Raw genomic sequence first — 19,680 nt, 5'->3', positions numbered from 1 at the left:
CTAGCAACAGGAAGTACATCAGAAGGGTGCAAGATTATCAAATTAAACTGCTAATATAAATTTCATTTGTTTTAAAGCCAAAAGATAGCTCAAACTAAGGATAAACTGTTCATTTCTTCAACTATTCTTTGTGATGCTCACTTACATGGTTTTACACCTCATTGCAAATGACAGTAACTTATATTTATACTCTGCAGCAGCTGAAAATCAGTAAATACTACAAAGGAATTAGTCTGTCCTCAACATAGCATTTATATTATTGTGTCTACTGTACATGCCAAACAAAATGTATTTGAGTTTTTCTTTACTGTTATCCTAGGTTTTGAGGGGTGAACCCTCTCCTCCCACCTCTTTCATCAAACTTTAGCTCCACCCACCAACATGCATTCATTTGCAGCTGTGGGGCAACAGAAATATTTCTTTTGTTTTCACATTAGAGGAGCGTCCATCAACTTGACAGGCTGCATTTAGAGCAAAGAACACTCTTTTGCACTGGAGTACAGGTAGTTAGCATAAACGTTGTCATGCACAGAGATTTATTTCTCTGTTGCTTTAGCATGAATTCAGACTGGCCGCGTAACCCTTGTGCTATCCAAGGCACTTTAGCATTGGGAGTTGGGTCATCTAGACCCACTAGACAGTGCGGTGAACCTTTTTTCTTCAATGTGATCTTCACTGGTGTCCATGGATTACATGAAATCCTTTTTACCGTAATCCACATTTGTCATGGTAGGGAGAACACGTCAATGTAAGGGTGGGGTCATTTTGAACCCACAAGATAGCACAAGGGTCCAGAACAAATTTTCAGTCTGAATACACCAAAGCAGACTCAAATCCAGTATCAGGAACCGCTCTTGGTTCCACGTTTGGAGGTGGTCTCTGTTCATTCCTAATCGTTCTGAGGTTCTGAGGTTTGGTTCACTCTAAAAATTGTTTTTTAAAATCTAAATAGGCTCTGTGCTCAGAGCGGAACAACTGGACCAAATGGCCAGTGTAGCCAGTTAATACAGGATGTAAACATAGTAGGAAGGTATAGACCGATGAGCCGCTGACAAACCATGTGATACACAACAATTCATTGGTCAGATGAATGCAGGCTTAATAAAACAACTTTTAACATGATACACATTGTTTCTCAACAATCTATATGTCATGAACACTTATCAGTGTCCCTTCATAGCTGTCACCGCATACAAAAGTGTCAAGTAAAAAGTCTACCTGACCTTGATACAAACTTTCAAAATTGGACGGCGATTGGTGCAATCCTTGTCGGGAACAAGGATTGCACCGACAAGGATTGCAAGGCGCAGGACCTCCAGTATTCTTTCCCTTGTTGCTTTGCCCTGCACTCGTAATTCCTGGCCAATGAATGAAGAGATCTTTAGTTATATGGTTTTGTTTACAAACGTTGGTTCGAAACAGAAATGTCCGCTTTACGGCAGCCGTGAGAAAAAAACAAAGTTCAGGTCTTGATCTAAACCAAATTAAGTAGACTCGGTCCAGACCAATGGATTTTTCCATTCCGAAAACACCCTAAAATATTAAAACAGCAAACAATTACATTATTGACACTTTTGGATTAAAATAATTTCCAAACAATCAGTGTTTATTTAGTTTTTCTCCACCACAGCAACTTTTTTAAGCAAGAAAACAGAATGGATTTGACTTGATTTGATTCTATGAAAATTAGGCTATAAAGAAAACATCACCAGCTGCTGCTGACAAAAACATCATCAAAAGAAAATGCTTTGAAGTGTTCCTCCTTTGTAGTTTTTTTCATCTTTTCTGGTCGGGGGTTGCTCATCCTGCAAAATAACAAAAAGAAAGTTTTTTTAAGGACTCATCAGACCTAAACTAAAGGTTTCCACACTTTTCTGTGCCAGTTGCCATAATACAGTAATAATCTCTTTATTTAGGCCCCACCTACTTTAAGCAAATGGGTGGAGCTTAGAGAACAACCCATGTTTGAATGAAAAACCATAGCTTACCAATTTTCTTTTAGTGTCCCCCTCGTCCGTGACCATGGCCATGACCATGGCCATGTCCACGGCCACGCCCGTGACCATGTCCATGCTTGTGGCCATGTTTTCCATTATGGTCACCACCTTCCCTGTCTCCTTCATCGTCACTCTCTCGACGGCGAGGGCTGTGGTCGCGATCGCGACTGCCGCTACGTCGGCGTCGAGGGCTGTGCTTGCGATCACTGTCCTTCTTCTGTCTTTCCTTTTCCTCCTCCCTGTGGTGTCCATCTTCGCGGCGGTCCCTCTCATGACCACCATCGTGATGATGGGCTTTCCCATCATCACGGTTGCGGTCATCATCATGATGGGCTTTCCCATCGCCTGCATGGCCTCCTTCAGGTTTGTGGTCTTCATGAGACTTCTTGTCTCCATCATCATGATGGGGTTTCCCATCGCCCGCATGGCCTCCTTCAGGTTTGTGGCCTTCATGAGACTTCTTGTCTCCAGGTTTGGGACTTAGGTCATAACCTGAAGGGTGGTGGTCTACAGAAGAAACAATTTAGGAGATTGACGGCAAATCTTTATTTTTTTGCAGTTGAGTATGTGTGACAGTTGCGTTGAAGGTGTGTCTCACCTGAGCTAGAACTGAACATGTCTGTTGATGGCTTCTTCTGCATAAAGGAAAATAAGGCGTTAGCCGGAGACAGTTCGGTTAAACCAGTTTGATCAGCCACAATGATTATAGGCTTGGTACACTTTTACTCTCAGATTGAACAGTTAAAAACATGGATTTTAGCATTTGTTTCAGTTTGTTTTAGTTTTTCTTGAAGACTTGCTTTTATTGTATGCTTAGTCCTATAGACACGACATTTTTTCAGTTTACCTCCCTTTTTTGGAAAAACGGGGGCAAAACTGTGTCTGATGGCAGATTTTCTTTTGTTCAAGTTTTTTTAAAAACAATTCTGAGTCGTCAGACTTTGTTTGAAAAGACACTGATCTTAAATGCTTTTGTCTCCTTCAAATCAAAAAAATGTGTATGTCTTTTGATTACCTCTTTCAAAATAAAAGACCACCAGGCGTTGGCCAGAGACAATTCAGGCAAACCAGTTTGGTCAGGCACAATTATTGTGGGCTAAAAAGCTTTGTACACTTTTTCATATTTAGATTAAACAGCCAAAAACAAAAATTTTACATCATTATTTTTAGCTTTTGTCTGAGGTTTTGTTTTTATTTAAAAATGATTGTATTTTTTTTAAATATGGTCCAAAAAAGCATGCAATTTTTCCACTTCTAATTTTGCATTTGAATTTAGACTCAAAAAACACATTTGACTCTTTTTTTTTCTTCTTACTTTCAAACATTCCACTTGTTACTCATAATTAAGAACCGTCAGATTTCTATTCAAAATAGGTCAAACGTGGCAAAAGCCTTTCATTCAAAAAATAATTCACTGTAAAAATATGGTGAAGACAACACAGCGTACTTACACGACCCAAGCAGCAGCTAGCCGACTATCAACTGTCAGCCTGGACGACGTCACTATGATTAATATACTCTGCCTGACTGAACCACATTCCTGTCTCCGCGCTTTTGCGTCACAGAAGACATGACTGGCAATAATCTGACATACTCAAGTTTAACCCTTGTGCTATCCTAGGCACTTTTCCATTTGGAGTTGGGTCATCTAGACCCACTAGACAGTGCTCTGAACCTTTTTTCTTCGATGATTTGTGATCTTCACTGGTGTCCATGGATTACAAGAAATCTTTCCACCTTTATCCACCTTTGTCATGGTAGGGAGAACACGTCAATGTAAGGGTGGGGTCATCTAAGATAGCACAAGGGTTATGAGAGTTTTTCTCCTTTTCTGACTTCTGAAAAAATAAAAAGACTTTTTAATAAGATTGAAGCAATCTCTAGATAAAAAAAAGGACATAAATGTTTGTGCGTGAGCATTCCAAGAGTTTCCTGGGCATAATGCAATGTGGGTGGACTGCTGTAAAAGAAACCTTAATTAAGAGTGTCTCCAGACGGCCTGACTCCTGCTTAACTTTGTCACAAAAATGGTAATTCTTGATTCATTTGCACAGAAACTTAAACACCGAAACCCAATTCAGCAACAAATGACAGAGTAGACCTGATTCTCTTGAAGAGATAATAAATATAAATCCACTCCCTTTTTTTTAATTCAACCCCGGTCTCTTGTCTTTAGACGGCTCTCCTTTCGCATTGATCACTGATCTGCTGCTTTAATGACAATAATAGGAATCCAAAAGGTGACCACTCACCAGGAGACAGGATGTCTGGAGATAAAGTGTAGTAATTCTGCTCTGTTGAATTTCTCCTCCTGTGCAACGCTCCGCCCATCATGTCGAACGGGTCAGGAGTGGCCCTTCAGGGGCGCGTTGGATCGCTTGTCGATCTGCCGGCTTCACAAGAGAAAGACGTCTACAGGGGTTTGATTTTTGTGTGTCAACCGACTACAAAGTCTTAAGGCGGGATCTGCAATAAGCCGCCCGCGTCTCCGTCTGCAACAAACCAGAAGTGAACCTGCAACCTCCGAAATACCTGCCCGCAGCCTACCCAGTGGCAGAGCTACTTTAAAACATGTTATATGGATGTTGAAGGCCAGTCCAAATGAAATGTTCAAAAACATACATTTCAAACAGTTTAATTGTAAGTAAGTAAATTAATTTCACAGACAGAAGTCACAAGGTGCTTAACAGGTTAGAATATATATATATATATACATAAGAACAAACATAAAAGACAAAAAATATGTTATTGTTACTGTTATTAATAATAAAACTGACATGCGTTTACCAATACTTAAAGCAGCTTGTATTGATGATTTCTTGATCCTTGTCTATAATGATACTTATACCAACCCAAAAGTTGAGAGAATGGGGGAGGGGGTCCTCCCCCAGAGTATCTGCCGCCTGCAACTGAGCAAACATAGATCTACAAGTTAGAAATGAACCTGAAACCAGCAAGAAACAAACCTGCAACCAAACAGGTAATGTCTTGCAATCAGCCAAGAGCTAGACTGCAACCAATCGGTAATTAACCTGCAACTAACCAGAAATCAACCAGCAACTAAACGTATATTAGTCTTCAGTTTCCTGTTAATCCTAGAACACTTTCACTTTAAAAAGCTTCACCTCACTTTTGCTGGGTAACTTTAACCGATATAATGTACCCAACAAAAGGTACTTGTCATGAAAAAACTAGATCAAAACATGACAGCACATGATCTATTAGAACTTTTTTTATTTATTTTTTCAACTGTGGTATATGAAACAAAATAAAAAGGAAAAACATAGGAAGTTCCTCAAAACACGCCCAAAAATCACAGAAAAGTGAGGAATTTGAGAACAAAAAAATTCCCAAAAAGTAATAAAATGATACTAGAAACTTGGTCTCCTGGGACATGTGAGACCTGCCTGGTAAAGATGCAGACTCCTTCACACACGATATTTTGAAATTCATGGAAATAGTTTTGCAAGGGTTAAGTAACTTGCTATTGATCAGTAATTAATCTGCAAGCAACAGTTTTTATTAAGCAAAAAATGAACCTGCAACTTCACAGAAATGAGTCTGAAACTAACAAGAAATTTAACAGAAATTAGCCTGCAATTAACCCAGACGTGATCTGCAACCAATTAGTAATTAACCCATAACTAACCAGAAATCTACCTGCAAGACTAAATAGATAGTAGTTTGAAATCAGCCTTAAAGTAACTTGTAACCAACCAGCAATTAACCTGCAAGCCAAAAACAATTTAAAGAGAATTAACTAAAACGTAACCTGCACCCAACCAGAAATCAACCTGCAACCAAAAAACAGTTAGTAGAGAAATAATAATAAAAACCTGCAGCCAACTGCAACCAACCAGAAATCAACCTTTAATCAAAGAGAAATTAGCCTGTAATTAACCAGGAAGTAATCTGCAATCTAACCTGCAACTAACCGGAAATCAACCTGCAACTAAATAGTCATCATTCTGCAATCACCAAGAAGGTAAACTACAAACCAATTGGTAATTTACCTGCAATCAAATAAAATTTATTCTTCAATTTACCAGAAATCAACTTGCAACCGGACAGGAGTTAACCAGGATGTAACCTGTAACCAACCAGAAATCCCCTTGCAACCTGTAAGAAATTAACGTTCCATCATTTTGTAATCAACCACAGACTTACATGTAACCAAACAAACATTAGGTCGCAAATAACCAGTATATAATCTAAAATCTATCAGTATTTAACCAACAATAAACCACAAATTAAACTCTAACTCTTCAAAGCTGAACCTTCAATAAATTGGTACATCAGTCTGCGACAAACCAGAAGTCAACGTGAAGCAGACTAAATGCAACTGACTGAAAATGAACCTATAATCATTACGTAACTAGCTTGCAACTCAATCTGAAATCAATCTGCCATTGAACGCTATTAAACATACAACCTCCAAGAAATTAACATGCAGCAAACATGACCTCATCCTGCAACAAGCAACTTCCAATAAGTTATGAATTCATTTGCATCTATTTATCATATCACCTTGCTGCAAATCAAACACTAACCTGTAACCAGTCGGAATGTAATTTTTGTTCATATTAAAGGGTTTTTGGACAACCTTGTCACTACCGGACTTGCCTACTTCATTAGTTTGAAAGTTGTTGCGTAACTGTCCCATTACAACACTTTTTAGCCCCTCCGGGCGTTGGCTCACTGACACAGTAATTGCTTTAGAGGCAGGAGTGTGTGCCTCCTTTTGTGTTGAAGCAAATTCATTCAAAGGTGAGGCCTCATTTTTCACATTTGTGCAGGGTTAACTATCGGACATCAAACAGCAGCTGATGACCCCATCGCTTCTTCAAGACTCGCAGGAAGCTGCAACTCACCAAAAATCCACCACCAAGTGCCAAACAAGGATCAACGTCCAGTCGGCCAGCCTATTATCAACATGTGTGCTAGCTTAAATGTCCGTTTGCAAGCATTAAACCAAGCACATGAGGTCCTAATATCTAGAAACAACTAATATAAATATTTCCAACTGGATTTGATCCTGAAAATAACCAAACACCAACACGTAACCGCTTGAAGTTCACTTAGCAACCAACTAATGGATACCAAATACCGACCAACCAATGACAGACTTACAACCAAACAATTATCAACTTAAAACAACCATAAAACTAGCCTTTGAACAACCTAAATGGAACTATTGTTGGCTGATAATTAATAAACTATCCAATTATTAACTTGCAAGTACCCAGAGAGCAAAGTTCCTTAACTGGGGTTTGGGCCAGCGAGACCCCCGCCTCCGAACGCCACCTGAAACACACTGGCTCTTTTTTAAGCTCTTCTGCAGGAGGTGGGCCAATGGGAGAGTGGTCCCACGTCATCTTTTTGGGGCTGGACCCGACTGGGGACCTATGAGAAGTGCCATGGCCGCAGGGCACTCGTGCGCTGTAGCCCCAAAGCCAACCCTGGCTTCAGAGCTGGGCTCCAGTGAATCCAGGTAACATAACATACTCTTTGTGTTTGGGACTCAGAAAGGGGGTTCTGAACCGCTTTTTGTTTGGCTCTTCACCGAAGACCTGTCAGCCATGGGAGACCCTGCCAGAGATCTCCTGGCTCCTGGAATCAGTCGCAGTCTGAAACCCTTCCACCACGTTAAGGTTGTGTCCCACTGGACGGAGGCCCCAAAGGGAAGAGACTGCGTCTCTGGACTGGCCAGCAAACGCATCAGTGCCCCCCCCCCCCCCCCCCCCCCCAGGGCACCTGGAGAAAATGGCTGGGATGAGAGAAGTCCAGGCAGCTTTGATTAGACAGCTGGAATGAGCGGAAAAAGATGTATGTATGACCAGACAGCCTTCTGCAGCTAACAAAGTGAAAAACTGCAACTAGTAAACTATGAACCAAAGGGACATTAGCATGAAAATGACCTGTAACCAACCAGAAGTCAACCTGCAACCAACAAACTCAAACAGAAACCAACTTAAACAACCACATATCACCTTAAAACCAGCCATTGGACAACCTAAAATCTACTATTACTGGCTGCTAATTGACCAACTTTTTGCCTTCAACCACCCAAATAATAGAAACCAACTTGATGGAAAAATTCAACCAGTAAACTCTGCTCCTGAAATCAACCAGATATGCCAACATGAGTGTCACTAAGGGCAAGAAAGTCAAGAAAAGGAAGAGAAAGATCCCAAGGAGCCGATGTCATCGCAGGAATTGCCATCGTAATAAAATATGCAACAACAACTGTGGGAAGCAAATGTGGACCCCAGATAGTAAACAGGACTTCAATCCTTCCTTTTTTGTATTTTAATTTTGTGGTTTTGTATTTGTCCTCTTGTCCACCCCTTTGGATTCCCACATCTTCAGATGAGCCGTAAACAAGTTTAAAAACATTTTCAAGCCCCGGAGGGTCGAGCCCGACATGAAAACATGCCGCCTCTCTGCATTTACTGCGTGTTCTCGGAGAAAACTCTCCTTACTTTTAATTAAATTGACCTTTTTTGCACAAATATTTACCCCGGGTCAGTATAATTTCACATGCAACGACGGCAGAAGCGGTTTGCACCCTGCTACCTTTTCATGTTCCCACAGCAAAGTCGCATGGCGAATCTGCCACTAAGGAGGGTTCATTTTGGCGGGTTTGGACTCCTGATCACCATAAAAAGTGTTTTGTGTGAGATTTTGCTTCCAGGTTCAGTTTGAGGTCACAAACTTCCGCACATAAATGCTTCATTTAGTGTGATTTATGGCTCAAAGCCCCTAGAATCTCCTGGAAACTCGTTGGTTTCTTTGCTTGATTTTTTTTTCTTTTTTTTTTTTTCTCTACAGGTGTTTCTCCCGCCGCCAGCGTTTGACTCCTTGTTCACATTTTGACACCTTCAGCCCTTTAAGTGGATGGGCCGCTGACTCGCCGGTGGATTTATGAGCCTGAATGCGTGCCACGTTTGGTGTCGCTTTGCAGAGGAGATCAAAGGTGGAGCCTCATTTTTCGCATTCGCACGGCGTAAAACACAGGGATGAAAAATGCACGCTCCTCCTGGGAAAGTGGCACCAATATTTGCCTAAAGGTTTTAAGTGTTGTGGGGGGGTTTGTTAAAAAAAAAAAAAAAAAAACTAATCTAAAGCTTCTGAAACATTCAGGTTTTGCAGCATCCTGTGGATTTTTGACGCTTTTAAAAACTTGAAAGAAGCTATTTTTAAATGACAAAATTTTAAATAAAATGGAAATTAAGATATTAAGTTGCTATTTAAATGCCAGTTTATGTTAATCCAGTTTAAAAACTGATTGACATTTGTATATAAAACTGTTGTAAAGAAGCAGTTTTATCAAATTGAGCCAAATTGACGCAAAACTTTATTATCCTGAATCCTCAAGGAAAAACTGTTTTTTTGCTTCCAATGAAGACTTTTTTGAATTTTAAGAAGGAATTTTAGGAACACAGACCATGTCAAAAGTTAAAAAGGTGATTTACATATAAATAAAACTATTTTAAAGAAGTAGTTTTATCAAATTCAGCCAAATTTAAGCAAAACTTCATTGTCCTGAATCTTTATGGAACTAATATGTTTTTTCACATCTAAAAGAAAACATTTTCTCAATTATTGGGGAAAAAAATTCAATTTCAAGCTACATTTTTTCTGCAAACTATAAGATTTTATGGTATGTATAAAGAAAAGCAGCACAAAAGTCAAAGTTTGTGACAAAAGATTTAAAAGGTTAAAGCTGTTTTTAATTAGAAATTTTGAAAATCAAGTAAAAATTATAATATAAGGTTGTGTATATTAATACAGTCTGAAAAATGATTTACATGTGTAAATGAAAACATTTTAAAGAAGTTTCATAAATTGAGCCAAATTGAAAGTTGAAAAACGCAGCAAACAAAAAACCAAAGTGATAACAAAATGATGACAAAAGTGTAGATGACGTGGACAAAAGGCTTGAGATTGGGGCAGGAGGGGCAGTTTTACCTGCTTTCTGCGTCACTTTGCATTCATGAAATAACACTTAGTTTTTAACCTCTTTTGAAAAATGTGTATGTCATCTTTTGTCATTTTTCTGGTATTTTTTAAAATTCATAACACAAAAATTTGTTTCTTTAAATTTGTATTATTGTCTCATTTGTTCTGTTTAAGTTTGTAAAAATGGGTATTTGTTTATTTTAGTAACATCTGCCTACAAAAATGTTTCGATTTTGCATCTGCATCCAAATTTATCTCTTTTTTTTCCCCACTTTGCAGAATTATTGCACGTGGCTTTAGGTTAAAATTCTCTCCTTTTCACCATAATGATGCTAAAAAATAGAATCAATTTGAAGAAGTACTTTATAAAATTGAGACACATCAAAGTGAAATCTTATGTTCCTGAATCCTTAAGGAAAAACATGTTTTATTTTCTAAAGCAATATATTTTCTGACAATTAAAAAAATCAATTTTAAGTGAAATTTTCACACATTTGTTTTTATTTTGAAATCCAAATGTTTGCAAAACAAAATGATTACAAAGTTGAAGATGGGGTGGACCAAAGGCTTGAGATTGGGGGCCAGGAGGGGCCGTTTGACCTGCTCTCTGCGTCACTTTGCATTCTCGTGTAATTCTAAAGAGATGCTGCATACCGCGTGGCCCTTTCCGTGCCAAACAGTGAAGGAGGGCCCAGATTACATCAGCGTTTCGGGGTGTGAGCAGCGCATATAAAGAACGCCGCGGATACAGCAAGCTGACAGGTCAGGAGCTGCTCCATCATCTCTGGGAGGTTGCTTCTGCACATGCGCATTACGCTCCTTTACAAACTTTGCAAAAAACGCTGTTTTTCCCCGGCAGCATCATGCTCTTCCTCCTGCTGGCAGGTAATGATCCTCGTCGTCATCATCATCATCATCCTCCTCGCGCAGGTGCATGACCCGTTTTCTGTCTTGTCCTCGTGCTGCAGTCGTTTGCACTCAGGTGGATCTTCACCGGTCAGAGATGGTCACAGGGAAAGGAGAGGTGGACCTCAGCGCATGCGCCATCACGTACTTGGGACAGGAATACTCGAAGACGAAGGTGCGTGAGGAACAAACCTAAAAAGAAAAAAGAAAAGGCCAAAGGGGTAAAAAAAAAACTTTAGATTAGAAGAAATATGACAAAAAAGCTCAAATTCAAAAACTTTAAAGCTAAATAAATTTTGGCTATGAAACATTTTACTTCAAACTAACATTTAGCTAAATATTTGCAATTATTTATAGGTGGAGCTATTATTCATTTTTTTTAATTGAATAAGCTAACAAATATTTTTAGACTGAATTTAAGGAAAATGTATATTTTCATGTTTACAATATAGTTCTTACCAGTTTATCGTACTGCCATAGCAAAACCGTAAACTGTAATTTTAACTTTAATTTTGGGAGAGAAAGGAAATCAATACATTAAATGAGTTAACTAACAAAACATTTTTGGGTTAGCAATAAGATAAAACAAAAAAAGTTCACCAGATTTTAAACTATGAACTTTTATTTTTGTTTGTCACTTTCATGAAATGACACCTAATTTTTAACTTGTAAAACTGTTTTTAACTTGAAAAATGTTTTCTTGGGAAAATTGTTCATATTTTTCAGGGATTTTTGAATTAAAAATAGTCAAAATATTACAAATATTAATAACAGTAAACTTTTTTATGTATAGCACCTTTCAAATTAAAAATCACAAAGTGCTTCACAGTAAAACAAAAAATGTTTTTTCCCTTTAATTGGTATTATTTTCTCATTTGTTTTGTTTAAGTAGTGCATTTAGTTTTAGATAATGGGCAAATATTTATTTTAACATTAATCTGTCCCTAAAAATGCTTAAATTTTGTGTCTACATCCAAAATGATCACATTTTGATTTTTTTTTCCACTGCTCAGCAATTGCAGAATTTTTCCAGGTGGCTTTAGGTCAGGATCCTTTTTTTATCCAAATGTTTTAGAAATCAACAATAACTGTTTTATTTTATTTTTTTCTGGTTTTGTTTATGGATGATGAAATTCACTTTAGTTTTATTCTAAGGATACACTCAGCCTTTCGTTAACAGTTTGTGAACAATTTTATTTCAAAGATGTGTTGACTTTTTCTCTTTTTTCTTCCAGGTGTCCATCGTGAACTCGTCCTTAAGTCTTTGCTCCCCTGGAGAAAATCCAGACTGCTTATTGCTGGTGGACCTTCAGGTTGACAGAGTGTTTCTGGAAGTCGTGCACGAAGCAACAAACCCCGGGTCGCGCATCCATCAATCCCTTCCAAGCATCCAATCATCGTCTCCCTGCCGGCTTGACGCCGTTGTGCAAGATCAATCAAACAACACTCAAGTGTGTTTTCCTATTCTTTTTTTTTTTTCCTAAACTCAATCTGTCTCATGTCTCAATCTATCAAACATGTTTTTCTGTTTCTCTTTTCAGTTGTTTGCTTCAATCTACAACTTCGGAAAGCAGACGGTTCTGGAAGTCAACGTGACCAGTTTCTTCACCGCGGCTAACATCGTCAGTAAATAAATAAATGAAATAAATCAAATAATAAATAAAAGAAATGGTTTATTTTTATTTTTATTCCGTTAAGTTTGGCAACTGCACACTGATGTGAAAACGGACTGGCTTGCTTGTTTGACTAGCTGCCATTCATGTTTAAATCTGCTTCAATATGGAAGTTAAGGGGTTGCTACATGGATCTCATCGTTGTTACTTTGCTAAAAGATTTTTATTTTTATTTTTCAAATTTTGTTTAAATGCAAGCAAATTAATGGATTAACTATGAGGTTAGTGCAGTCTGTCGAGCTGCCCCAGGTTGACTGTTCTGTCAACTCCAGGATCTTGTCCTTGTGGTCACTGGAAACCCCGTGAAACAGCTGTCATTCCCAAAAGCCCGCCTGGACGGACATTTGATCCTGGACATCAGCGGCTGCAGATACTCAAGTGAGTGCAAAGAAGTCCTCAAACGCCCGAGATCGCGATGACTTCTCTTTGTGACGTCACATGTCACACTCTCCAGATGAGATCATTTACCCCGGAAAGTCGGCGCAGAACGACCCCACCTCCTGTCTCAACGTGACCTGCAGTGCCTCGGCAGATTTGTCCATTTCCACTAAATGTGGCTCTGCAGAGGTCTGCCAGTTAGGAACTGGGTAAATAACCATTGTGTTTGGTTTCAAGGAAAAAAATGCAAACATTTGAGATCCCAATTTCTCCCGACTTTGGATGAGTAGCTTCTGCTCGTCTCCATCAGGTGCGTCCCTCGTCCCGACGTCTGCTCTGTCACCGCCTCCACCGTCATCGACTTCAACGGCCGACTCCACCCGGTCTCTGACCGCTGCGCGTACACCCTGATGGAGCCCCGGGGAGACTCCGCCTTCCACCTTCTGGCGGGCTTCCGGGAGCGGCGCCGCAGAGACGTGACGTTCCTGGACCACCTGATCCTGCGGTTGCCCAATGCGACGATGTTCCTGGGTCAAGGAGGGGAAGTCAGAGTGAGTGATGGAGCCCAAAACACTTAAGCAGGAGTAAAGACGGTGGTCTGAAATCTGCTGCGATTGCAGGTGAGTGGCCAGGTCTTGCAGCTGAACGAGACGGCTCAGGTGGTTCAGGGGGTGGAGCTCCGGAAGGATCGGACCGGAGTCACCGCCAGGATGCCATCTTCCAATGTAACCATCTACTTTGATGGCACCACCGCTCATGTTGCAGGTTCGCGTCGACTTTTGAGCTGCCACATTATCCAAAATTCTGGCTAAAACGGATTTCCTGTTGTGTCTGGTTGTACTTTCAGGAACTCCCACAGGTGTGGCGGGTCTGTGCGGCGATCCCAGTGATCCCAGTCAAACCATCACCCTGAGCGAGGCCAAGTCAGCGACCTACAGCGAGCTCGGGTACAAATCTGCGTCCCCACCCGCCTGTTTGACTGTGTGACATTACCCTTCATTCCCCCGTCTGTCCCCCCTCTCCCCTCAGATGTGAGGTTCAGCCGGCAGACCACGTGAACAAGACGATGGACTGCAACAGCACAGCGGAGCAGTAAGCACGCATCGCTACAACCAAACAGGCCGTCAATGGCGCCTGGCGATGGTCTCTCATCATTTTTCCTCCTGGAGCAGCTGTAAGGTCGTTGAGCACTCGGCCTTCGCCTCCTGCCGGCCCCACGCCGACCCACAACCCTACCTAAGTGCCTGCACAGACACTTTGTGCAACTACCCGGTGGCGGACGGGCTGAGGTGCCAGTTCCTCAAGGCGTACGCCACGACTTGCAACCTCCGGACAGGAAACAAGCTCCAATGGAGAGAGACAGTCGGCTGCAGTAAGATCCAATGTTCCCTTTTTGTTTTTTCACAAGTCTTTCCTAAAGCATGAGGAAAAAATGCTGATAGAATGAACTAAAACCGCAAAAGAGAATAATTATAATTGTGTTAAGAGGACTGTAACAATACTAGTCTTTTTGTTGACATATTTGAATTTTAAAAGCTAATTTACTTGTTTTTTTAAATAAAGAGAAAAAGAAATTGCTGTATGGCAAATAGAAAATAAAAACCAGGGATTCTAATACATACTTATTGAATCAAGAATTTTTCAAAAACATGATAAAGGTAAAAACTGTAATGGCAAATAACTCAACAATTCGTTAAACAACATAATAAAGTAAAATAAAATGCTACAAAAGGTTATACGCCTAACTAAATTGACAATTAAAATATTACTTTTTATGTTAGATAGAACTAAAAGACTCAAACAGCACTAAAATGTGCTTTAAAACCTGCTAAACCAAAAGCTACATTTTTGATAAACAACAGGAAAAAAATATAAATGTTTTTTTTTTTAGTAGCTGTCATACTTGAGTTCTACTGTAAATGTTAGATGAATGCTAAAAACAAAAAAATGCTAAAATAGAACTAAAAAATCCATATATGTCTAAATTAAAGATGTTGGAATATTTTTAAAAGGTAGAAAAATAATAAAAGATACAAAAGATTACTTTATATAAAAGCATAAAATGCCAAATGTTGCCCAATTCTTCTAATTCTTTAACACTGGTAAAACATTTAAAGCTATAATAGGGAAAGCTAAATGCTAAAAAGCCTAAAACTTTGGAACAAGAGAAAGGAGGTCTAGAATTTTTTAAACTTATAGCAATGCTAAAATGCTAGAAACATTCATAATAATAAAAAATGCTAAAAAAAAAATACTAGAGAAATCAAAAAATGCTAAATGACGGCTAAATACTAAATTAGCTATAACTGTAAAAGCAGAAGTAAAATCTATCTAAACAAATTCTATTACATGCACGGTAAAGTCCTTTAGTATAAATTCTGTAAAGAAAAGAAAAAAAGAATTTAAATGAAGGGACGTGCAACTCATCTAGGGTGTGCCTCGGCAAACCCCCTCATTGTTGGGATAGGCTCCAGCAACGCTGCACCGAACAAAACATGAATATTGATGATGTATGGATAAGAAAAATGACTGAAATATTTTAAAATCAAAGTCATTTTTAGAAATAATAGGTCATTGGAGGTCACAAAATGACCAGAACTGAACCTTCTCTGCAGCTGTGGATGTCTCCGCCTCCTGCCTGGATCAGTACTGCAGCCCACACGAGTTTTGCGGGGAAAGGAATGGCGATATCAGCTGCATTTGCCGAGCTAACTTCGCCTACAAGCACAGATCAGAAAACACTTTAGGTAAAGAAGAAAGTCTTTGGTTTGCGAAGGGAAATTTCCTGGATGCCGTTGTGGTCAGAAGCTGTAGGACATCCGTCTGGTCTCCATGTCGTGTTCAGGTGACCCGGCGGTGTGCACCCAGAGCTCCGCCTCCTTGTCTCTGGCTATCTGCCTGCTGGAGGACAAAGGACTCGACCACACCTCCCTGCACCTGATGGACCAGAGGTGCCGAGGCCGTGTGAACAGCCAGAGCCACATGGTGACCTTTGGCTTCTCACTCAATAGCACCTGCGGGACACAAGCCACGGTGAGTCCCGAGCTGGTCTTAAGTCCAAAATCGGTTCACGTTTCTTTCTAAACACACCCTGGTTGACAGATGAATGGCAGTCAAGTCCTCTACACGAACACCGTCATGACAAGCAACAGGTCTCAGAGCGTCATCTTCCGCCACAACGCAGCGGCCATCAACTTCTCCTGCTCCTTCCTGAAGCCATCGAGCAGGACTTTGGCCTTCAAGGTCAAACAGAGGTGGGTAGACAGGGAAAGTCCTGCTGCGCATCAACTCTGCGTCGTCTGACGCGTCGCTTGGTGCTCCACAGCTCCATCGTGCAGCGCATTGTGACCGGGATCTGGAACTACACTCTGAGAATGAACGCCTACATAGACGGCAGCCACACCACCCTGGTGGAGCCCACCTCAGTGGTGGAGCTGAACCAGAGGATCTGGATGGAGCTGTCCACCGAGGGGCTGGACGACCAGTCCATGGCCGTGGTGATCAACTCCTGCTGGGCCACCAACCAGCCGTTGGGCAACGACACCATGAGATACGACCTCATCATCAATGGGTGAGCGCGATGGGGAAAATAATGAGCGTTGGCTCTGGGGATTTGATCCTGACAGCGTCACGTGACCCGCAGATGCCCCAATCCTCAAGACGGGACAGTGAGGATGGACAGCAACGGAGCGGGAACGTCCAACTACTTCTCCTTCAACATGTTCGAGTTTGCCGGCAACAGTGGGGAAAACGAGGAGATCTACCTGCACTGCAAACTGGAGATGTGCCTCAAACAAGGAGGCTCCTGCCTCCAGGTGAGAGCGGGTTAAGCTAGGTACACACCGGGCATGTGATGCTAAACGCGGTAAATGCGGGTTCTTGAACGCAGATATAGCCCATGGTGGTCACACTCTTCCCACTGGACAAGCAGGGAGGGGCTTCTTCCTCTTCTTCATTTTCTTTTCCACCGTTTATTAGCGCATGTCCGCCACCTACAGGTGGAAGATGCTTAGTGCAAAATGTCAATGCCGGGCAAATCTGGTGAATCTCGCCCCAGGCTTTTTCTTTCACAGCTCTATTCCGATGTATGAAAAGACTTGTCATAGAGTTCTGGCCAGGCGCAAACCGCATATATTCATTTCTTCTTTATAATAAATTTTTAAATGGTTGGTACTTCCGTGAATTAAAAGGGACGCCATCCATACGTCACTAGCAAATCCCCAATTGGTCAAAAATTCGACCTGCTCGAAACGGGCATTCTCATAGACTTTTGGTCGATTGAACGTTGCCGAGAGCGATGTGAACGTAGCTTTACTGATCCACCAAATAAAGCAGAAAACACAATTTTTCATGTCTTTACCCAATTAAATGTAACTTTAAGAAAACTCTAGAATCAGCAGGAAAATGTTTTTGAATCCAAAATGTACATCTTTTTGTTAAAAAAAGGAAGATTATTTAAAGATATAAAGTTAAAAAATCTGAGTTAAATAAAAAGTTAAGGAAGAAAACTGAAGCTGAAACCTGTTCGCCTCAGGATCAGAAACTGGAAAGTGACCCCACGTTGTTACACCTACATACAGCAACCTGCCAATCCCAAGGTCTTTCAAGGACTAGCTTAGCGTCCTACAAAGACCAAAAGATGCCGAACCTGAAGCAGAAAGTGCCACGGCGAACCGAGATCCATTGAAAACTGATGTTTTGAATCATTCCTGCAGAACTGCAGAGGCAGCAGGAGGCGCAGATCGCTGTTTGGAAGGACCAATCCAGCTTTCATCTCCATGATCTGGAAACGCTAAGTGAGTTTTAAACCCCAGAATAATCCCCAAACCAAAACCTTTCTGCAGCATATTTCTGTTTTTTTACTGACTCTTTGTTTTCTCTCCTTTAGGAGATAAAGATGCTGAAGTCTTCTAAATGAGCGACTGTCTGCACATCTTATTTTATTTTTAGGTTTTTAATAAAGAACTAGAAGAAACTTTGAAGTAAAATAGAAGCACGACCTAAACACTGAAGAGGGGAATTCAAAGGGTCTGTTCTTATTGCACTACTGCCTAATGATTACTTTAGGTTTTTTTTGTTTTGTTTTTTTCAAAATAAAATGTAAAAAAAGTGCTTAACCAGTGAAAAAAAATGTTTATACACATTTTTTTTGACTGGTTAAGCACTTTTTTTACATTTCTTTGGTGAGAAATTCAAACTAATGGAGTTCTACAGTGAAATGTGCTGTCATCTGTCTGTTATCCTGACTAAATAAAACAATGGTTACTTAATTTATTAATACTTTGTGTTTGGTTTTCTACATTTTTTTTACGTTTTTTTGCCATTTCTGATTCTTTTATTGTGAAAAAGAAGTCAATTGCTGCAGTTGGATTCACATTTTAGGCACACAATGGATATTACATCCTAAACAGGTTAGGTAAAATAGTAATTCGTTCAAGAAAAAAATAAAACGGGGATATTTTTTATTTAAAAAAAAACTTTGTCCAAAAAGAACGTTGAAAAATAATAAGGCTGAAGATAAAATTGGACAAATGTTGGTTTATTAATAAGTGATTTTTGTCACATAGCAAAATGTGGCCAGGTTTTTTAATATTTTAAAGCTCAATTGGGAGTAAAACTTTTATTTTTTACAGTACACAAATACTAAAATGAATTTCAAATGTTTACTCCTCTGGATTTCTGATATTTCTTGTTAAAGACATGAAACAAAAAAAAGCTTTCACACTAAATGTTCACACTTTATATTGTTATTTTTTAACGAGTTGAAAAGGAATTTACCGGGAGTATCGGAACTTATCGATGTGCTTGCCAATCACATCAGTGGTTTTTAATGACGTAGAAATTACACAGAGCATAAATTTCATTCTATATTTAACATTAAGGGTTTAAAAAGGTTTTTAGATTTTTAATTTTTGGTTTAAAAAAATAAACAGTACTAGTTATGAGACATAATTACGATACTCCTTGTAAAAAATCTTTGTAGATGTAGGATATTAGTTTTAGATATTTTTCACATAGTTTTGACCTTATCTTTGCTTTGTTTTTGGATTTATACGTTTTATATCACCTCTACGTGTTTGATCTTTGTTGTAAAGCATTACAAACGATACATTTTTGTGATTTTTGCCATGGGGAAAAAAAAACGACAAACTAAAAATTCAATAACTGAATAACCCTAAAAAAACAAACTGGTTTGTACATGAATAAATAAATATAATAAATACAGTTTTAAAGATAAGTTAAGAGAACAAATATATACATATATATATATCAAGGTCCCAGTACCAAAGATCGCACAGGCAAGGAAGCCCAACAATTTCAGACCTGTGGCTGTGACGTCACACCTATTGAAGTCCCTAGAGAGGCTAATCCTGAATCACCTCCAGCCCCTAGTGAGCCCAGTGCTTGACCCCTCTCTCGATGTGTAGAGACAACACTATACACATCTGACTTCCACCATGACTCAAACAGCTGCCGTATCCAGAAGTTCTCCGATGACACAGCCATCGTTGGATGCGTGTCAGAAGGAAACCATCTGGAATACAAGAAGGTGATCAAAGACTTTGTGGACAGGTGTGAATTCAATCACCTTCACATCAATGCCACCAAAACAAAGGAGATAGTGGTTGACTTCCGCAAAAAGGCTTCTCAGTCTCCTCCAGTGGTCATTCAGGGACTGCACATCAAGAGGGTGGATGTGTACAAGTACCTGGGTGTTCACATCAACAATAAACTGGACTGGTCAGACAACACAAGGGTCCTGC

The 19,680-nt window shown here is 39.9% G+C and overlaps 2 protein-coding genes and 1 long non-coding RNA gene across 5 annotated transcripts; 1 reads left to right on the top strand and 2 right to left on the bottom strand.

Annotated features, from left to right (window-relative positions):
- Positions 1 to 1,585: 1,585 nt before the first annotated feature.
- LOC101174083 (uncharacterized) lies at positions 1,586 to 4,378 on the bottom strand. Of its 2 annotated transcripts, none has more exons than XM_004066442.5 (4): positions 4,250 to 4,378; positions 2,596 to 2,632; positions 1,989 to 2,504; positions 1,586 to 1,805 (listed from the first exon to the last, which is right to left on the bottom strand). In XM_004066442.5, exons 3-4 carry the CDS (start codon positions 2,448 to 2,450, stop codon positions 1,734 to 1,736), a joined length of 534 nt encoding a protein of 177 aa, XP_004066490.1. In that variant the 5' UTR covers positions 2,451 to 2,504; positions 2,596 to 2,632; positions 4,250 to 4,378; the 3' UTR covers positions 1,586 to 1,733. The 2 variants fall into 2 exon arrangements, with proteins under 2 accessions (XP_004066490.1, XP_004066491.1); XM_004066443.5 differs by lacking the exon at positions 4,250 to 4,378 and adding an exon at positions 3,449 to 3,525.
- A 6,052-nt stretch (positions 4,379 to 10,430) lies between these two features.
- LOC144986121 (uncharacterized) lies at positions 10,431 to 15,656 on the bottom strand. Its single transcript, XR_013649956.1, has 2 exons — positions 15,521 to 15,656; positions 10,431 to 11,057 (listed from the first exon to the last, which is right to left on the bottom strand). It is a non-coding gene; the product is annotated as an uncharacterized LOC144986121 (long non-coding RNA).
- On the top strand, positions 10,710 to 18,194 carry LOC101159801 (alpha-tectorin-like). Of its 2 annotated transcripts, XM_078933930.1 has the most exons (18): positions 10,710 to 10,844; positions 10,928 to 11,040; positions 12,101 to 12,316; positions 12,407 to 12,487; positions 12,811 to 12,916; positions 12,993 to 13,125; positions 13,227 to 13,467; positions 13,537 to 13,681; positions 13,764 to 13,863; positions 13,946 to 14,008; positions 14,089 to 14,288; positions 15,532 to 15,663; positions 15,762 to 15,949; positions 16,019 to 16,170; positions 16,242 to 16,487; positions 16,560 to 16,731; positions 17,632 to 17,712; positions 17,805 to 18,194. In XM_078933930.1, exons 1-17 carry the CDS (start codon positions 10,823 to 10,825, stop codon positions 17,710 to 17,712), a joined length of 2,391 nt encoding a protein of 796 aa, XP_078790056.1. In that variant the 5' UTR covers positions 10,710 to 10,822; the 3' UTR covers positions 17,805 to 18,194. The 2 variants fall into 2 exon arrangements, with proteins under 2 accessions (XP_078790056.1, XP_011480922.2); XM_011482620.4 differs by lacking the exon at positions 10,710 to 10,844 and having other exon boundaries at positions 10,894 to 11,040.
- The last annotated feature ends 1,486 nt before the right edge of the window (positions 18,195 to 19,680 follow it).

This window comes from Oryzias latipes, chromosome 2 (assembly GCF_053564925.1).
Source record: "Oryzias latipes strain Hd-rR chromosome 2, Olatipes_Hd-rR_3.1".
Classification (NCBI taxonomy): domain Eukaryota; kingdom Metazoa; phylum Chordata; class Actinopteri; order Beloniformes; family Adrianichthyidae; genus Oryzias; species Oryzias latipes.
The sequence above is the reverse complement of the archived record's forward strand: the minus strand, read 5'-3'. Positions and strand labels throughout refer to the sequence as shown.

What these genes read in the sequence shown, in the direction of transcription:
- LOC101174083 (XM_004066442.5), bottom strand. Translation starts at nt 2,450, where the DNA reads ATGAAGGCCACAAACCTGAAGGAGGCCATGCGGGCGATGGGAAACCCC. An exon ending in GGGACACTAAAAGAAAATTG is followed by an intron (nt 1,806 to 1,988) that starts GTAAGCTATGGT and finishes GTTATTTTGCAG; the next exon opens with GATGAGCAACCCCCGACCAG.
- LOC101159801 (XM_011482620.4), top strand. Translation starts at nt 10,894, where the DNA reads ATGACCCGTTTTCTGTCTTGTCCTCGTGCTGCAGTCGTTTGCACTCAG. An exon ending in ATCAATCAAACAACACTCAA is followed by an intron (nt 12,317 to 12,406) that starts GTGTGTTTTCCT and finishes TTCTCTTTTCAG; the next exon opens with TTGTTTGCTTCAATCTACAA. An exon ending in TGCAACAGCACAGCGGAGCA is followed by an intron (nt 14,009 to 14,088) that starts GTAAGCACGCAT and finishes CTCCTGGAGCAG; the next exon opens with CTGTAAGGTCGTTGAGCACT.